Below are 17,864 nucleotides of genomic sequence, written 5' to 3' on the forward strand. Positions count from 1 at the left end.
TATATATATATACATATATATATTTGGCCAATATGAATCTGCCTTTGAATCTTGCCATCCATTTTTAGACTTTGTTTAATTTAACCATTGTTTATTGAAGAATATAGGCTACTGGTAACTTCTAGATGCCTCATAAGCTATGCTCAACTGTCTTTCTCCATCAGAACCAAAAGTAAGCTGTTTAACACATTTGTAAATAAAGTGAATGTTAAACACTGTAGATCATTATATCATAGATGGTCAGTCCCTGTATGCAAAGCACAGTCCATGACCTTGAGAGTGGTTACATTTCTCCAGCCCCATCCCTCAGCTGTTTACCAACTCCGTCATTTATTGTCGTAAACATTACGTAAATCGAGCATCTGACCAAATTATGTAAGATTTTTTTATTTATTTCACCTTTATTTAACCAGGTAGGCTAGTTGAGAACAAGTTCTCATTTACAACTGCGACCTGGTAGTTCTGGGTTAACCAAGATGACCAAATCAGTGGCGGGGAGGCTAAAACATTTTCTCAATGGTGCCCATCCAAAACGAGGCAGAGAAAAATACAAAACAGGCAATGTATGGTAAGTAGTTTAATCGTTCTGATGACTTGGATGAGGGGCAAAGGTGGGCAACATCTAGCGTTCAGTAGAACCTTATTGAATGGGAACCAACTCTAGCTTTCCAAATGCAGATTTGGTATACCCTAAACAACCCACTACTATATATTAATACTTGATAGTGGTAATATCCCAAAACAATGTAGACTGCTTCTCTTTAAACAAGGTAGAACAAGTCTGTTTACACATTTATAAAAACAGTCAAATTAAAACATGATTCAAAATTCACACTTTTAAAACAACCATCTACTACAAAAAAAAGTTAACAAATTGTCCAAAACCAACTTAATGACACTGTAAAGTGATACAGTATAACGGTATATAGGGTATATAGGGATAGCGGGCAAGACCGACTAGTAGGTTGCTGGTGTTGCCACCTTTTGTGGTCAATAAAGAAAGTGATATCAATCAGTTTAATGAATAAGGGGGAGGCATGAACAGAACAGTATACTGACACTGTCTTGACAGTGATTAAAGCCTAGAAAAGTTGTACAGATGGACGACACAAATACAACTTGACAGATGCAGGCTTTCAGGAGCACAGCGCTCACTGGGAGAACAGAGGGGATCTCATATATGCTGCAGGTGTCCCTTTCATTTTCCATTATGACATCACTTCCGGTTGAGATTTTAGGTTGAAGACATTACATTGTCCTAAACTGGATAATTCCAAATAAACAAATTCATGGGACCAGCGCCGCTGTTGGATTCCACAGGATTAGCATCGAAAACATGACCAGCGGTCAGGAAATCCAAGTAATAAAATGGCTGTAGATCCTTTGAAAAACAGTTATGCTATGTGCTTGCTGAATAAATTCTCTACAATTGTTTTTATTTTTACACTTTTTGTACTGCTTCCAGTCATTTTCGTTCACATTGCTGGTCCCGTGGTCTAGAATGCTTCCGCATTTATGCAAAGAATTATGGGATATTAGAACCCTTTAGTATCTTTAACCTAGTTAAGATTTTATATCCTGTGCAAGCTTTGTTGTCGTAGCTACTTAACCATGACCACGGTGCTCACAAAACGACTCCTTGATGTCCAGCAGCCTAGTAGGAGGAGATGGAGACCGAAGACCATAAGCACTCTGCATCTCTTGTTGTGTATCCCTTTCCATGCAAGACTGGATTCTAAAGACAAGACAGCAAAGTCGTTGATTCTGAAGCAGTGACAGGGTGTCTTCCATTCTCTTTTTCAAACACATGAGCAACAAAGCAGGAAAATGCAACCATTTAAAAAGTGTTTTTAGCATGGGAGGAGACTGTAGAGTTGCATCGATATGGCAGCTCAAATAGTGTCACTCCTTTCAAATAAGACAATAAGGTATCGAGGATGGGCAAGGTGCTTCAGTCAGAATGTTCCCCCGTAGCGAGCAGCCTCTAGAGAATCGTTGAACGAAACGATCGGGTCATCTTCAGCATGGTCCAGGTACATCAGGGGCTAAGGCTGTAGAGGGGCTAGCAGGGTTGGGTGTCAGGAGAGAGCGGGGGCTAGACAATCCCCCAGACAGTTTTCATTTCAGGATGATGTGGTAGCCATCGTTCGTCTCGGCTGAGGATTTAAAAAAACAGCGCCTATATCACGAAGGATGATTTTACAAGCGTAACTACCACAGACACTTCTCCACCCTCCAATATTTGTGGTAAAAGAAAACAACTGGATGACACTCACCTTTCATTGTATCCAAAACAAAACCTCCTTCATCCTGGAAGTTTTGAATCATCTGTGAGAAACGAGAGATTTCGTCTTAGAGGCCAATAACGTTGTATACATTAGGACAGCCTTAAGGCAGACTGAGCCAGAGACGAAGGCTGCGTCTAAAATCAGACCCTATTGTGTAGCGCACCCCTTTTGGGAATAGGGTGCCTTTTCGGGACAACACAAAAGGTAGACTAAAGACAGCCTTACCTCGTCACTGACCAGGACATGTATACCAGTGGGTCCCTGTTTAAAGATCTGACTGATCTGTCTGGGTGAGATGTTGAAGAGCTGAGCAATCTTCTCTGTCAGCTCAACTGCTGTCAAGTCCTCCAAGTAGATGGCATGGTACACTGCAGAAGACAACAGACGTGTACAGGAAAACATCATCAATCACTGTCTTAGCACCTTGCCCCCCAATCCATGTGTAAATATTGGACTATAAATAGTGCCTTCCTGTATTAAAACTTACACTAAAATGTTTATTCTATTCTACTGCCATTTACTTTATGTTCCTATTCTTATAATATTTCTTATTGTTGTTGCATTGTCGAGAAGGAACCTGCAAGTAAGCATTTCGTTGGACGGTGTATACCATGTGTATCCTGTACATACCACTAATAAAACATGAAACAGTGTGGTATGCCGTAACAAACAGAGCTATCATTATGCCATATGATGCATTGCACCACCATCAGCAAGTAGGTAAGCATGAGTTATGAATGGTTTATACACTGAGTATACAAAACATTAAGAACACCTGCTCTTTCCATTACAGGCTAACCAGGTGAATCCAGGCGAATGCTATGATCCCTTATTGATGTACACTTCAAAAATCAGTGTAGATGAAGGGGAGAAGACAGGTTAAAGAAGGATTTTTAAGCCTTGAGACATGGATGTTGTATGTGTACCATTCAGAGGGTGAATGGGCAAGACAAAATATTTAAGTGCCTTTGAACGGGGTATGGTAGGTGCCAGGCACACCAGTTTGTGTCAAGAACTGCAACACTGCTGGGTTTTTCACACTCAGTTTCCCATGTGTGTATCAAGTAAGGTCTACCCCCCCCAAAGAACATCCAGCCAACTTGACAACTGTGGGAAGCATTGGAGTCAACATGGGCCAGCATCCCTGTGGAACGCTTTCGATACCTTGTAGAGTCTATGCCCTGAAGAATTGAGGCTGTTCTAAAGGCAAAGGGGGGGAGCAACTCAATATTAAGGTGTTTTTAATATTTGGTATACTCAGAGTAGAACACACACACACAGACACACCCATACCGAAAAAAGTACTGCTAGCTGCGTCTCCGTTGTCGTGTTTCTGCTGCTGTTCCCGAGCCTGCTGGGATTCCTGGCACACATACACCGTCAGCCTGGGACGTACCACCCTGCACACACACCGAAATAAGCTGACAAACTTCTCACTTAAAAAAAAAAAAAGGTGATAAAATTCAATAGGCATTTGAATGCTGCAATATGGAAGTAGTGATAAGACAGAAGACTAACCGTCCCTTCAACGCGTTGAAGAGCCTAATACCATCTGCTGGCCCACATATTTGAATGACATCTTCCCTGGCCAGCTTCAACAGATCAGCTCCTGGAACAAATCAGCCTACTTTTAGACTGACTTCCACAACATGACAATGTTGAGAATATAAATTCACTGCAATAAATTATATATATATATATATATATATATATCTTCTTACCTGAGAAATTAGTGAAGAGCCGACAGAACGGTGAAAAGCGGTTTCTATGGAGCCACTGCTGTGCATCCTGTGGTGTTGCCGCGGGTAACAGGTTCTGTTTGTTCCAAAAGAGAGACACAGGTGGAGCAAACGCAATCCAAATGTTAATTCTCTTGTGGATTGTACACCTTTAAAAACAATCAATTCCACTGTAAGGTCAGATGTATACAGCCAGGTATGAGCAGTTTATCTGAGCTAACCCATCCCAGAACATGCTACATGGAGGAATACAGACCCATTTCAAATTTAGAGGAGATTCAAATTGTGTTCTAAGAGGTTTACAGTACACACAAAAATTACCGTAGACCACGGTAGCAGTCATCCACATCTGCACACATAAATTAATTGTTTTGGTCTTGGTTGTTCTACACATATGCAAACATTTATGCTGGGAGCCTGGTCAGAGAAGACAAGTAACTGCCAAAATACAGGAAACATGAGTAAATGAGGGATAGAAAGTATATTGAAAGCAGAACCTTCTACATAGGTGTGGTTCCTGAGTTAATTATGCAATTAACATCCCATCATGCTTAGGGTGATGTATAAAAAAATGCCCAGATGTCCATTATTTTGGCTACCATGTCTAGAAGAAGAGATCTCACTTTGAAAGAGGGGTCTCAAAGGAACATAAGGGGTTTAAAGGGTGTGTGTGTGTGTGTGTGTGTGCGCGCATCTCAGTCACCAGATCTCAACCCAATTGAACACTTATGAGAGATTCAGGAGCGGCGCCCGAGACAGCGTTTTCCACCACCATCAACGAAACGATGAAATTTCCCTCCAATAGAGTTCCAGACACTTGTAGAAACTATGCCAAGCTGCATTGAAGCTGTTCTGGCTTGTGGTGGCCTAACAGCCTATTCAGACACTATGTTCGCATTTCCTTCATTTTGACTGTTACCTGTATCCACTTTTGCTTTGAAAGCCAAAAAACGACATTCAAACTAGAAACCATCAAATAAATTAATCTATACCTGATGGATGCTTTCACCGTCTCTTGTAAGTAGATGGGATGGCAACTGTAAAGCAGAATGTCTCAATTTTAAAATGATCGTCATATTTCAAAACCTCCCTAATCCCCCAAAAACTTTGCTCATGTATTTCTGTCTAAAAATGGGGGTAAAACACAAGTGATAGTTTGACAGTGAAAACAGCAACGTTGTCAAAATACAGTGTATTCAGAAAGTATTCAGACCCCTTACAGCTTTACTCTAAAAAGAAAATTCACACACACAATACCCCATAATGACAAAGCGAAAAACTGGTTTTTAGAAATATTTGCAAATTTAAAAGCAAAACTGAAATACCTTATTTGCATAGACCACCAGTCAAAATTTGACACACCTCATTCCAGGGTTTCTTTATTTGTACTATTTTCTATATTATAGAATAGTGAATACATCAAAACTATGAAATAACATATATGGAATCATGTAGTAACCAAAAACAAAGTGTTAAACAAATCCAAATATATTTTATATTTGAGATTCTTCAAAGTAGCCACCCTTTGCCTTGACAGCTTTGCACACTCTTGGCATTCTCTCAACCAGCTTCACATGGAATGCTTTACCAACAGTCTTGAAGGAGTTCCCACATAGTGTGTAGATTGTTGAGGGATTTTTCTTTTTTTTAACAAGGCTGTAACGTAACAAAATGTGGAAAAAGTGAAGGGGTCTGAATACTTTCCAAATGCACTTTACATCCTATTGCTATATACACACTCGGCGCAGCATTTATTTCAAAACTAGTTTGAAATGCAATGGTTACATGACTATTACGTACATCATGTAGAAGCATTGTAATAAATGCTGGAACAAGTATTGGGAGTATTACAGCAGGCTGGTTCCAGATCTGTTTGTGCTCTGGCCAACTCTATTGCCAATGATTGGCATGACAATGAGTGACAAGGAGGTTACATGATGGCACAAACAGACTGGCACTCAGGCATTCCACACAAATTGCACTTTTTTTTCTTCATGTAAAACATTCAAGCAGGCCTTAGGGAGAGTTAAGGCAGATGTTGCTGCCTACAAATGACTACAAACTACCCAAAACAACTGGATACATACTTATCATTATCAGACGGCAAGTAATAGGGTTAATAAGTGCAATCAATCGTTTAAAGATATATTATCAGTGAATATTGCACATTCTGTTGGAGTCGGTCTAAACCGTGAAGTCTGCATCTTAAATCAGAGTCAGACATTTAGAAAATGTTGGAAACTTACAATTGTATCAGTCAGACAGCTTTCAATCTATATTGGATAATAATGCAGGAGAAAGAAGGGAGAAAAGGTGTACACACCCTTTATAAAACTGAACTGACAGGTGCACGGACATGGCTATCTAGGCTCATTTCAAGGTCTGTTTCCATCCATCAACCACATTAAATCCTTGGGGATGCACGTGATACAACAGATTCTTTATGGAGGACAGTCTACTTCAGTAGTTAAACTGTTGCTTTGATGGACCCAAAAACAAAGGGCATGTTCTACCCATATATTAATAACTGACTTGGTTCTATGTATGCATTAATGGGAAAACAAAGGGAGTCACAAGAGAAGAACAATTCAATATAAGCACTGCACTAATTCAATGTACGCACAAATTAATACAACTGTTGAAAGCAAAGGGACGTATCCACGTTTATTTAATTTTTTTCCATTACATTTCTCATTCTGCAGGTTCTTATAAAATTAGTCAGGTATTCTAAACCAAATCTGAGATTTATCAATGCATAGCCTTTGCTTTTCCCAACTGTTGCAAATCATTTCCAGACAGAAAACCATTTCAGCAAAGTACAAAACAGTTGTCATATTCATTATTTTGGTAAATATGTTCGACTACATGCAAATGTGATCAATGGAGATCGGGTTAAAAAAAAAACTGACATCTATCATGTGAAAATAAGATGTAAAGTCGTGCTGCTTTGAAAATCAAATAACGTACTGATTGCAAAGTTACATAGCCAGTCTCCTCAGCCTCAGACATTATTCTTACACTTCAGTTTAAATAGCCCACTACCAACAATTTCCTACAGTGTTTCACTAGTGCTGCTGCCAAAAGCAAAAGGCAAAATGTGAACTTAAAGCATGACCACAATGTGCCAACTTCAGTTATGTGAAAAAATCTGGCCTTTAAACATGTACAGTGGGGCAAAAAAGTATTGTCAGCCACCAATTGTGCAAGTTCTGCCACTTAAAAAGATGAGGCCTGTAATTTTCACACACTGTTGCTGGTATTTTGGCCCATTCCTCCATGCAGATCTCCTCTAGAGCAGTGATGTTTTGGGGCTGTTGGTGGGCAACATGGGACTTTCAACTCCCTCCAAAGATTTTCTATGGGGTTGAGATCTGGAGACTGGCTAGGCCACTCCAGGACCTTGAAATGCTTCTTACGAAGCCACTCCTTCGTTGCCCGGGCGGTGTGTTTGGGATCATTGTCATGCTGAAAGACCCAGCCACGTTTCATCTTCAATGCCCTTGCTGATTGGAAGGAGGTTTTCACTCAAAATCTCACGATACATGACCCCATTCATTCTTTCCTTTACACGGATCAGTCGTCCTGGTCCCTTTGCAGAAAAACAGCCCTAAAGCATGATGATCCCACCCCCATGCTTCACAGTAGGTATGGTGTTCTTTGGACGCAACTCAGCATTCTTTGTCCTCCAAACACGACGAGTTGAGTTTTTACCAAAAAGTTATATTTTGGTTTCATCTGACCATATGACATTCTCCCAATCTTCTTCTGGATCATCCAAATGCTCTCTAGCAAACTTCAGACGGGCCTGGATATGTACTGGCTTAAGCAGGGGGACACGTCTGGCACTGCAGGATTTGAGTCCCTGGCGGCGTAGTGTGTTACTGATGGTAGGCATTGTTACTTTGGTCCCAGCTCTCTGCAGGTCATTCACTAGGTCCCCCCGTGTGGTTCTGGGATTTTTGCTCACTGTTCTTGTGATCATTTTGACCCCACGGGTTGAGATCTTGAGTGGAGCCCCAGATCGAGGGAGATTATCAGTGGTCTTGTATGTTTCTTCCATTTCCTAATAATTGCTCCCACAGTTGATTTCTTCAAACCAAGCTGCTTACCTATTGCAGATTCAGTCTTCCCAGCCTGATGCAGGTCTACAATTTTGTTTCTGGTGTCCTTTGACAGCTCTTTGGTCTTGGCCATAGTGGAGTTTGGAGTGGGACTGTTTGAGGTTGTGGACAGGTGTCTTTTATACTGATTACAAGTTCAAACAGGTGCCATTAATACAGGTAACGAGTGGAGGACAGAGGAGCCTCTTAAAGAAGAAGTTACAGGTCTTGCTTGTTTGTAGGTGACCAAATACATATTTTCCACCATAATTTGCAAATAAATTCATTTTTTTTCTAATTTTGTCTGTCATAGTTGAAGTGTACCTGTGATGAAAATTACAGGCCACTTGCACAATTGGTGGCTGACTAAATACTTTTTTGCCCCACTGTAGATGTGGGGGTTGGTGACATGGGAAGGGATGGTGCAGGAGACTGACCCATAGGTGGGTTTTGGACACACAAAGGGAAGGGACACAGGTACTTACATCTGCTACCTGAACAACTAGCTCTGGCTGGTGACTGGGGGATCCATTGCTGGAGGGACAGAGAAAAGGAACATGAAAAGGTTGAGATGGACATTCTGGGAATAGAAAGAAAATAGACAGACATCCCCAAAGAACAGAGGTATTAGACATTACATTGCATCCCCATATAATATTTTATAAATGTACATATAAAACAAAATAAACCATTTGTAACACAAGCAGTGTGGTTCAGTGCAGGCTGCATGTTTATGTCCTGATGCCTACCCCTCTGCCACTGGAAAACTGTTGTGTGAGCTGTTGAAGCCAGGCGATGGAGAGTTATTTACATAGGTGACCTCTGGCCAGGGAGAGCACTGCAAGAGAACATTTATATTATTCTAGTAGGGAGGGACCTAGGCTCTTTACATAATCCAGCATTCCAGATGCAAGTTATTACTTCATGAAGAAATCCTGTGTACAGAATTATGATATTACTGAGACAAGTAATTAAAAGGATGCATCATTTTGCTCATGTTTCTTCATTCTGACTGCTACCACATCTTCCTCTCCATATCCAACATTTTCCTCCATCCCATTTACTCAACACACTGACTCTAACCTCTGTTAGGATGGTGGTTTCATACGAGGGCTGGTATTTCTCCTTCTCCTGAGGAGCCCTCTTTTCCATCTTCTCTCTGTCGGTCTTCTGCTTCCTGTCTGCACCTTTAGGCTGCCACAGGTGAGGTAAAGTTGTTTATAATGGACAGTACCGTAATCAGGATCAAATGACGTTTTATGGCAACAGTAAATGTCTTTGGTCAGACTTTCTTCTCACCTTGAAGACTTTGACCTGACAGCTGGCAGAATGCAAGTGCTCTGAATACTCTTCGCCATCATTCTCTTTGAAAGTGTCGATCTGGATGCGGAAAGGCACGCCCTTCTCTCCCCCGTGCTTCCGCATCGTGAACTCTGTGCTGATGCAGTGAACCTAAAACAAGGAATCGGCATGCCTATTTGAAAACTGAAGAATTTTGCTAAAGTTGTCATATTAGGACAAAACTATTAGTTTTATTCAGTACAAACATGGTGAGAGCTCTATTTGGCTTGAAAACCCATCTGTTTCCACTCCATTCAGATAGCCTTGGACTGACGTTAGAAGATAAGCTACGACCAGCATTATGAAAACAACCATGTGGTTGTGTTTATCCTGCTACCTGGATAAAAACCGAGGTTCTTTTTGAAGGGTCCCACAGGAACTCCACAGTGTTAAGTTGAGTAGGGTTAGCCCTGGGGTCGACCATGCCAACTGACATGGGGATATCTACAATGGAGCAACACGAGACAAGTTATCAGAAGGATTGTGTGAGCACTCAGTCTTTATGTTATGCAGCCTGTTGTCACCAATAATTTATTTCACTGAAGAAACAACTCAGTGTTATCTGAAACCATGTCAGTGCCACAGCAGCTAACGTCTTAAAAGCAGCACCCTCCTATCCTTCTTCACCCAGAGTAGGCCACCACCCATGACGGACAGACAGTTTACCCAGGTCGAGGATGCGGTCTCCAGGCCTGTTCCAGCGCCAACCCTCCAGCTGCTGGTGCTCTGTGTACTGAAGACGCCGGTCATGGAAGACCACGCGGATGATGCTCTGGGGGCACACAGAAAACGTCACTGAGGAACTAGGAAGTACCTACGTGACTGATAGACCACATGGGACATTCTCATTGGAACAGACCCATGCAATCACTTACTCACAACTCAGGGTTCTTGTTCATCATACCTTCACCATTTTGCCAGTGATTTCTGGGAGTTCACCCAATTTCCGATTGTCAAGCATTCGAATTTCATAAGACTGTCCTGAAATTGAAACAGAATCTTTAGATAGATGTAACACACACAGTGCCTTCAGAAAGTATTCACACCCCTTGAAATCCCACATTTTGTTGTATTACAGCTTAAAATGGATTAAATTGCGATTTTTTTGTCACATCAATGTCAAAGTAGAATTATGTTTAGACATTTTTACAAATTAATTAAAGTGAAAATCTGAAATGTCCTGAGTCAATAAGTATTCGGCCCCTTTGTTATGGCAAGCCTAAATAAGTTCCGGAGTAAAAATGTGCCTAACAAGTCACATAAGTTGCATTGACTCACTCTATGTGCAATAAGTGTTTAACATGATTTTTTTCATGACTACCTCATCTCTGTACCCCATACATACAGATAATTGTAAGGTCTCTCAGTCGAGCAGTGAATTTCAAACACAGATTCAACTACAAAGACCAGGGAGATTGTCCAATGCCTCGCAAAGGGCACTTTTTGGTTAAAAAAAGGAAAAAAGCAGACATTGAATATCCCTTTGAGCATGTTGAAGTTTCACCATCCAAAGTGTATCGACATACCCAGTAACTACAAGGACACAGGCGTCCTTCCTAACTTCGGTCCCAGAGAGGAAGGAAACCGTGCAGGGATTTCATCATGAGACCAATGAGGCCTTTGGAGTAGTTACAGGGTTTTAATGGCTGTGATAGGAGAAAACTGAGGATGGGTCAACATTGTAGTTACTCAACAATACTAATCAAATGACAGAGTGAAAATTAGACTGTACAGAATAAAAACATATTTGCAAGAAGGCCCAAAAGTAAAACTGCAAGCCATGTCAAAATGAACTTTATGTCCTGAGAATCCAACATATCACTCTTTATATTTTCAAGCATGTGGTTGCATCATGTTATGGGTATGCTTGTCATCAGCAAGGACTAGGGACTTTTTTAGGATAAAAATAAACAAAATAGAGCTAAGCACAGGGAAAATCCTAGAGGAAAACCTAGCTGAATGCTTTCCAACACACTGGGAGACAAATTCACCTTTCAGCAGGACAATAACCTAAAACACATGGCTAAATATACATGGGTTTCTTACGAGACAATATTGAATGTTCCTGAGTAGCCTAGTTACAGTTTTGACTTATATTGGCTTGAAAATCTAAAAAATGAAAATGGCTGTCAAGCAATGATTAACAACCAACTTCACAGAGATTGAAGAATTTTTTAAATAATAAAATGTGCAAATATTGTACAATGCAGGTGTGCAAAGCTCTAAGCAACTTACCCACAATGACTACCAGCTGTAATCGCTGCCATAGGTGATTGATTATAACATGTATTGACTTAAGGGGTGTGAACACTTAAGTAAATGTGATATTTCTGTATATAAGTTTCAATGAATGTGCTAACATTTCTAAAAACATGTACTCACTTTGGCATTATGGGGTATTGTGTGTGTAGATGGGTTAGAAAAAAATACATTCAATACATTTTTTATTCAGGCTGTTACAACAAAATGTAGAATAAGTCAAGGGATATGAAAACTGAGGGCACTGAGTGTATGTGTAAGAAAGATATTTATATAAAAACAAAGTCCATATTATTATTTATTTAGGCTGCAATTTCCGAGCCTGGTAACTCTAATGAACTGGTCCTATGCATCAGTGGTAATTCTGGCACTTCCTTTCCTGTGGAGGCCCTAATGAGAGCCAGTTTCATCATAGCGCTTGATGGTTCTTGCAACTTCACTTGAAGAAAATTCGTGAAATTTTACACAGACTGACCAGGTCTTAAAGTAATGATGGAATGTCGTTTCTCTTTGCTCATTTGAGCTGTTCTTGCCATAATATGGACTTGGTCTCTTACCATGTAGGGCTATCTTCTGAATACCCTCCCTACCTTGTCACAAGACAACTGATTAGCCCAAATGCATTAAGAAGGAAAGAAATGTCATAAATTAACAAGGCACACATGTTAATTGAAATGCATTGCAGGTGACAACCTCGTGGAGCTAGTTGAGATAATGCCAAGAGTGTGCAAAGCTGTCATCAAGGCAAAAGGTGGATACTTCGAAGAATCTCAAATATATTTTGATTTGTTTAACCTTTTTTTGTAGAAAATAGTTAAAACAAAGAAAAACCATTGAATGAGTAGATGTGTCCAAACTTTTGACTGGTACTGTATATATAGTGCATTCAGAAAGTATTCAGACCCCTTGACTTTTTCCACATTTTGTTAAGTTACAGCTATTTTCTAAAATGGATTACAAAAAGAAAAATCCTCATCAATCTACCCCATAATGACCAAATGAAAACAGGATTTTAGAAATGTTTGCAAATGTGTTAAATGTACAACAGAAATACCTTATTTACATATGCATTCAGGCTCTTTCATATGAGACTTGAAATTGAGTTCAGGTACATCTGGTTTCAATTGATCATCCTTGAGATGTTTCTACAACTTGGAGTCTGTAGTAAATTCAACTGATTGGACATGATTTGGAAAGGCACACCTGTCTATATAAAGTTCCTCAGTTGACAATGCACGTCAGAGCAAAAACCAAGCCATGAGGTCAAAAGGAATTGTCTGTAGAGCACCGAGACAAGATTGTGTCGAGGCACAGATTTGGGGAAGGGTACCAACAAATTCCTGCAGCATTGAAGGTCCCCAAGAAAGCAGCGGCCTCCATCATTCTTAAATGTAAGGGGTATGGAACCACCAAGACTATTCCTAGAGCTGGACACCCGGGCCAAACTGAGCAATCGGGGGAGAAGGGCCTTTTGCCTTGGTCAGGGAGGTAACCAAGAACCCAATGGTCACTGACAGAGCTCTAGAGTTAATCTGTGGAGATGGGAGTACCTTCCTGAAGGACAACCATCTCTGCAGCACTCCACCAATCAAGCCTTTATGGTAGAGTGGCTACACAGAAGCCACTCCTCAGAAAAAGGCATATGACAGCCTTCTTGGAGTTTGCCAAAAGACATTTAAAGACTCTCAGACCATGAGATATAAGATTCTCTGGTCTGAAGAAACCAAGATTTAACTATTAGGCCTGAATGCCAAGCGACACTTCCGGAAGAAACCTGGCGGCAGCATCGGGACAAGTCTCTGAATGTCGGCCTCCCAAGTGGCGCAGTGGTCTAGACACTACCTCGCAGTGCTAGCTGTGCCACTAGAGATCCTGGTTTGAGTCCAGGCTATGTCGCAGCCGGGAGACCCATGGGGCGGTGCACACTTGGCCCAGTGTCATCCGGGTTAGGGGAGGGTTTGGCCGGCATGGATGTCCTTGTCCCATCGCACTTTAGCAACTCCTGGGGCGGACCAGGCGCAGTGCACGCTGACACAGTCGCCAGGTGTACGGTGTTTCCTACAACACATTGGTGCGGCTGGCTTCCAGGTTAAGCAGGCATTGTGTACAAGAAGCAGTGCGGCTGGCTGGCTTGTGTTTCGGAGGACGCACGGAACTCGACCTTCGCCTCTCCCGAGTCCATACGGGAGTTGCAGCGAAGGGGCAAGACTGAAACTACCAATTGGATACTACGGAATTGGGGAGAGAAAGTGGCAATAAATAAATAAATTAAATTTAAAAAAGTCTGAATGTCCTTGAGTGGCCCTGCCAGAGCCCGGACTTGAACCCGACCGGTCATCTCTGGTGAGACCTGAAAATAGCTGTGCAGCAACGCTCTGTATCCAACCTGACAGAACTTGAGAGGATCTGCAGAGAAGAATGGGAGAAACTCTCCAAATACAGGTGTGCCAAGCTTGTAGCGTCACACCCAAGAAGACTCAGGGCTGTAATCACTGCCAAAGGTGCTTCAACAAAGTACTGAGTAAAGGGTCTGAATACTTATGTTAATGTGATATTTCAGTAGTTTTTTTTATACATTTGCAAAAACTTATAAAAACCCGTTTTTGCTTTTTCATTGTGGGGTATTGTATGTGGATTGATGTGGAAAGAAAACAATTTAAATCCATTTTAAAATGAGGCTGTAAAGTAACAAAATGTGGAAAAAGTCAAGGGGTCTGAGTACTTTACAAATGCACTGTGTATGTATGTATGTATGCACACACACACACACACAAAATGTGTCTATTTCTTTTAAATTGGCATCAAATTCAAAAGAAAAGCATGTAATGTAAAACAGACAGATGCTAACCTTGGTTGAGGTAGGTAAGTGTTTCATCGTGCAGTTTGATAGCAGGTGAGGTAGCTGCACACAGAACATACTGGAAAGGAAGAATCTTGTTCTCACTGTCAGGCGGCAGGTTAGACTCCTCCTGCTTAAAGATGGGGAGGGCCAGCACGTCGCTGGAGAAAGAACCGCAAGACAACATGGTCAATGAACTGGCAAGCCAAGGTCTTTTACCAGCACATGACATTGGCATAGTATCAAGAACTGTCTGAAACAACAACTCAACAGAACTTGTACCTTCAGAATACGAGACAGACTGAAAAGGTAAGCTCAACTCAACTCTTAAAAAAGTTTTCCAAATTAAAAACGTGAGGAAATTCTGTTACCCACCCAATAAATGTAAATTAAATGAATATCACTAGAAGCCACTGGAAAAGAACAAGTGATTTATAACACACTTTCTTCACAGTTCATTAGTTACGATAGTAAAAACTTGTGCAATCAACTACCTTGGTATGCAGCCTGGGTATCTCATCCTCCCTCTCAACATAAGAATTATACTGACAATGAGGCACTTTAGTATTATGTAACAGAACACTTACAATACTAACAAAAGAGCAGTCTGAAAGAGAGGGATGTATCCCTTACACACAAACTGTTCCTGACACAGTAAAAATCCAAATTCTGACAGATTAAGGCCTCCTCTTTTCTGGCATAAGAACAATCCTCAAGAGAGTACTGATGGAAGGTTAGGCCTATGCTAGCCCAATAATGGACTAAAGGAGCCTAACGTTACACCTTATAGTCCAAGGACCTTACATGTTCTGTTTAGAGGCAAATTCGCTCTGGCAGCCAAATGCTCCATCTAAACTTGAATCGAAGCTCAAGTGTAGTACGGTTCTAGAAACACGTAAAAATATATATTTAACTAGGTAAGTCAGTTAAGAACAAATTCTTATTTACAATGACAACCTACCCTGGCCAAACCTGGACAACGCTTGGCCAATTGTGCGACGCCCTTTGGGACTCCCATTCACGGCCAGATGTGATACAGCCTGGATTTGAACCAGGGACTGTAGTGACACCTCTTGCACTGATACATCAAAATAATCAAAATAATTTACACTTACTGTACACTGTTTTAACCAGTTTAAACACTGTTACCGACAGTATGTTACAGTGTCAACATGTTCGTGGTGTCCATTTTCTGTTTACACAATGGTGTGTTGTATTTTTTTTTAAACATTTGATTTATTATTATTCTCATTTCTCCCTGATATGAAAAATACATTCCTTATGTTTCCAAAACAGTCCCGCAAGCAATGCGTGTTAACGTTTAGAGCAAGCGTTGGAGCTTTTAATAAAACTGCCCCAGCCAGAAGATACTATGTAGTTAGCGTCTATGAATGGGCTAACTTGTGAATTACTGGCAAAAAAAATAAAAAATCTGTAAAATCACTATAAAATGGGTGTGTGATGTGTTTAACAAAACACACACAAAAAAAAAACTAAATTGGACACACACACCACCGAAGACTTAAGTATTTTGAGAAGCTGTCCTATCCACCAACACAAATAGTAAGCAAACAGTAAACTATAGCTTGGGAGAGACAATTTAGCAACATTGAGAATAGGATACATTCTAAATGCATTCCATTCTAGAATGGAATATACTGAAAGTAAACAGTAGCCAGATTTAGAAGGCCTTTCCACTTGAGGTATGCGTACCATAACAAACTACTTTACGGCTTCACTATTCATAGGTTCTTTGGCCAACTCTCTCTATGAATTGAAAACACACACTCCTAACATTTAAAGCAGCACCACCCGACACCATGCAAAAGGACAAATTACTAGAGAGCGACGGCCACCGACTCATTATAGGTTAACTGATACCTATTCAAGAGTACGCCCTATCATCTGTAAGTATTTTTTGTATTTCTTTTTTTTCACTGACAGATACTGATTTTCTATGTAAAAGTACAAAGTACTATGTCTTGACATATTAACATTTCAATAGACTTCCAATTATGATTCATACCTCATACTGTACGCCCCAGCTCCAAGCTCTTGTCCAATGCCAGAGAGACTGGCATCAAAGTCTTGGACCAGACCTGATTCAATCACCTCATCAGTGAGTGGCAGCTTCAGAGCCCAAGCCATGACGACGCGTGGATCTGATTGCAGTCGAACTTGTCTCAAATTCTCGATCCCTGGCCACAAAATTCCAAACTGCAAATTTCTTACAGCCTGGTAGATGTCTTTTGCTACCAAACTGGAAGAGAAATGCCATGAAACATACACAGTTCAGTACCAGTGTGAAGACTATTGGTAGGCCTAGCAAACGAATTGACAAGACATTCCAGATTGTATGGACCACAAAATGTCATCACACAGCTGGCAGGTATTGCAGTATCCCACATGAAAGATATTTCAGCTAGAATTACTGGTAAGTTAAATGCTGTGTGTAGTAACTAGCGAATGTACAAAATGAAACGCTTTGCTATATGGCATAATGTTACTATGCTAACTACTTGCTAACTCAGTAACGTAACTAACGTTACCTGGCGAACTTGAATGATTGTGGATGATTGTTTTACCGTTACCTTGCTAACGTTACAACTCAACGTGGTTTCTCGTGTTAATATGAAGTTAAATTATGATAGCACTTCTAGCTAGTACGTAAATAGCTATCGAACTTACCTTTGAAACCAAGTAAGTTGACTAGCTAACCCTGCGACCATTGCATGCCATGTTGCTCCCTCGTTCTCTCCATATTGAGATAACCAACGTTAGCTAACTATCTCCAACATGCGCTACTACTCTTCAGGGAAACAGCGATGTGAACACTGATTATTTGAATATAACGAGAACTAATTTAGTTGTATATGGTAGTTAATTAAATATGCATTAATCGTTATACAAACCTAATAAAAAGTTTGTTTATCTACTCGGCTAGAAAGCTTATTCTTCTTCTATGATATCATGGCGATCCGCAAACAAACGTTTAAGGTGCATGCCGCCACCTACTGTGCTGGTCTGACTAATTCTATATTACAAAGATTTTAAAAAATAATAATAAATAAATAATACAAAATATAATAATAATGAATCCCGACTAACTTCTACCACCCCCCCCATTTTTTTAATAATAAATCAAATCCCTTCCAAGCCCCTCAACCCCTTAAACTGTATCTATACTGAACAAAATTATAAACGCAACAATTTCAATGATTTTACTGAGTTACAGTTCTTATAAGGAAATCAGTCAATTTAAATAAATTCATTAGGCCCTGGATGGGCCTGGAAGGGC

General features: G+C 40.6%; 1 protein-coding gene across 2 annotated transcripts; it reads right to left on the reverse strand.

Moving 5' to 3' along the window:
• Positions 1 to 373: 373 nt before the first annotated feature.
• LOC139368518 (transcription factor CP2-like) lies at positions 374 to 17,592 on the reverse strand. 2 transcript variants are annotated; one of them, XM_071107512.1, is made up of 18 exons: positions 17,255 to 17,592; positions 16,593 to 16,826; positions 14,576 to 14,727; positions 10,373 to 10,449; positions 10,135 to 10,240; positions 9,806 to 9,912; positions 9,427 to 9,579; positions 9,211 to 9,321; positions 8,877 to 8,965; positions 8,613 to 8,661; positions 6,274 to 6,300; positions 5,020 to 5,064; positions 4,010 to 4,103; positions 3,807 to 3,897; positions 3,582 to 3,688; positions 2,514 to 2,656; positions 2,277 to 2,328; positions 374 to 2,156 (listed from the first exon to the last, which is right to left on the reverse strand). In XM_071107512.1, the coding sequence occupies exons 1-18, from the start codon at positions 17,293 to 17,295 to the stop codon at positions 2,119 to 2,121; spliced, it is 1,716 nt and encodes a 571-aa protein (XP_070963613.1). In that variant the 5' UTR covers positions 17,296 to 17,592; the 3' UTR covers positions 374 to 2,118. The 2 variants fall into 2 exon arrangements, with proteins under 2 accessions (XP_070963613.1, XP_070963614.1); XM_071107513.1 differs by lacking the exon at positions 6,274 to 6,300 and having other exon boundaries at positions 565 to 2,156.
• Between the last annotated feature and the right edge of the window lie 272 nt (positions 17,593 to 17,864).

This window comes from Oncorhynchus clarkii, chromosome 16 (assembly GCF_045791955.1).
Source record: "Oncorhynchus clarkii lewisi isolate Uvic-CL-2024 chromosome 16, UVic_Ocla_1.0, whole genome shotgun sequence".
Classification (NCBI taxonomy): Eukaryota; Metazoa; Chordata; class Actinopteri; order Salmoniformes; family Salmonidae; genus Oncorhynchus; species Oncorhynchus clarkii.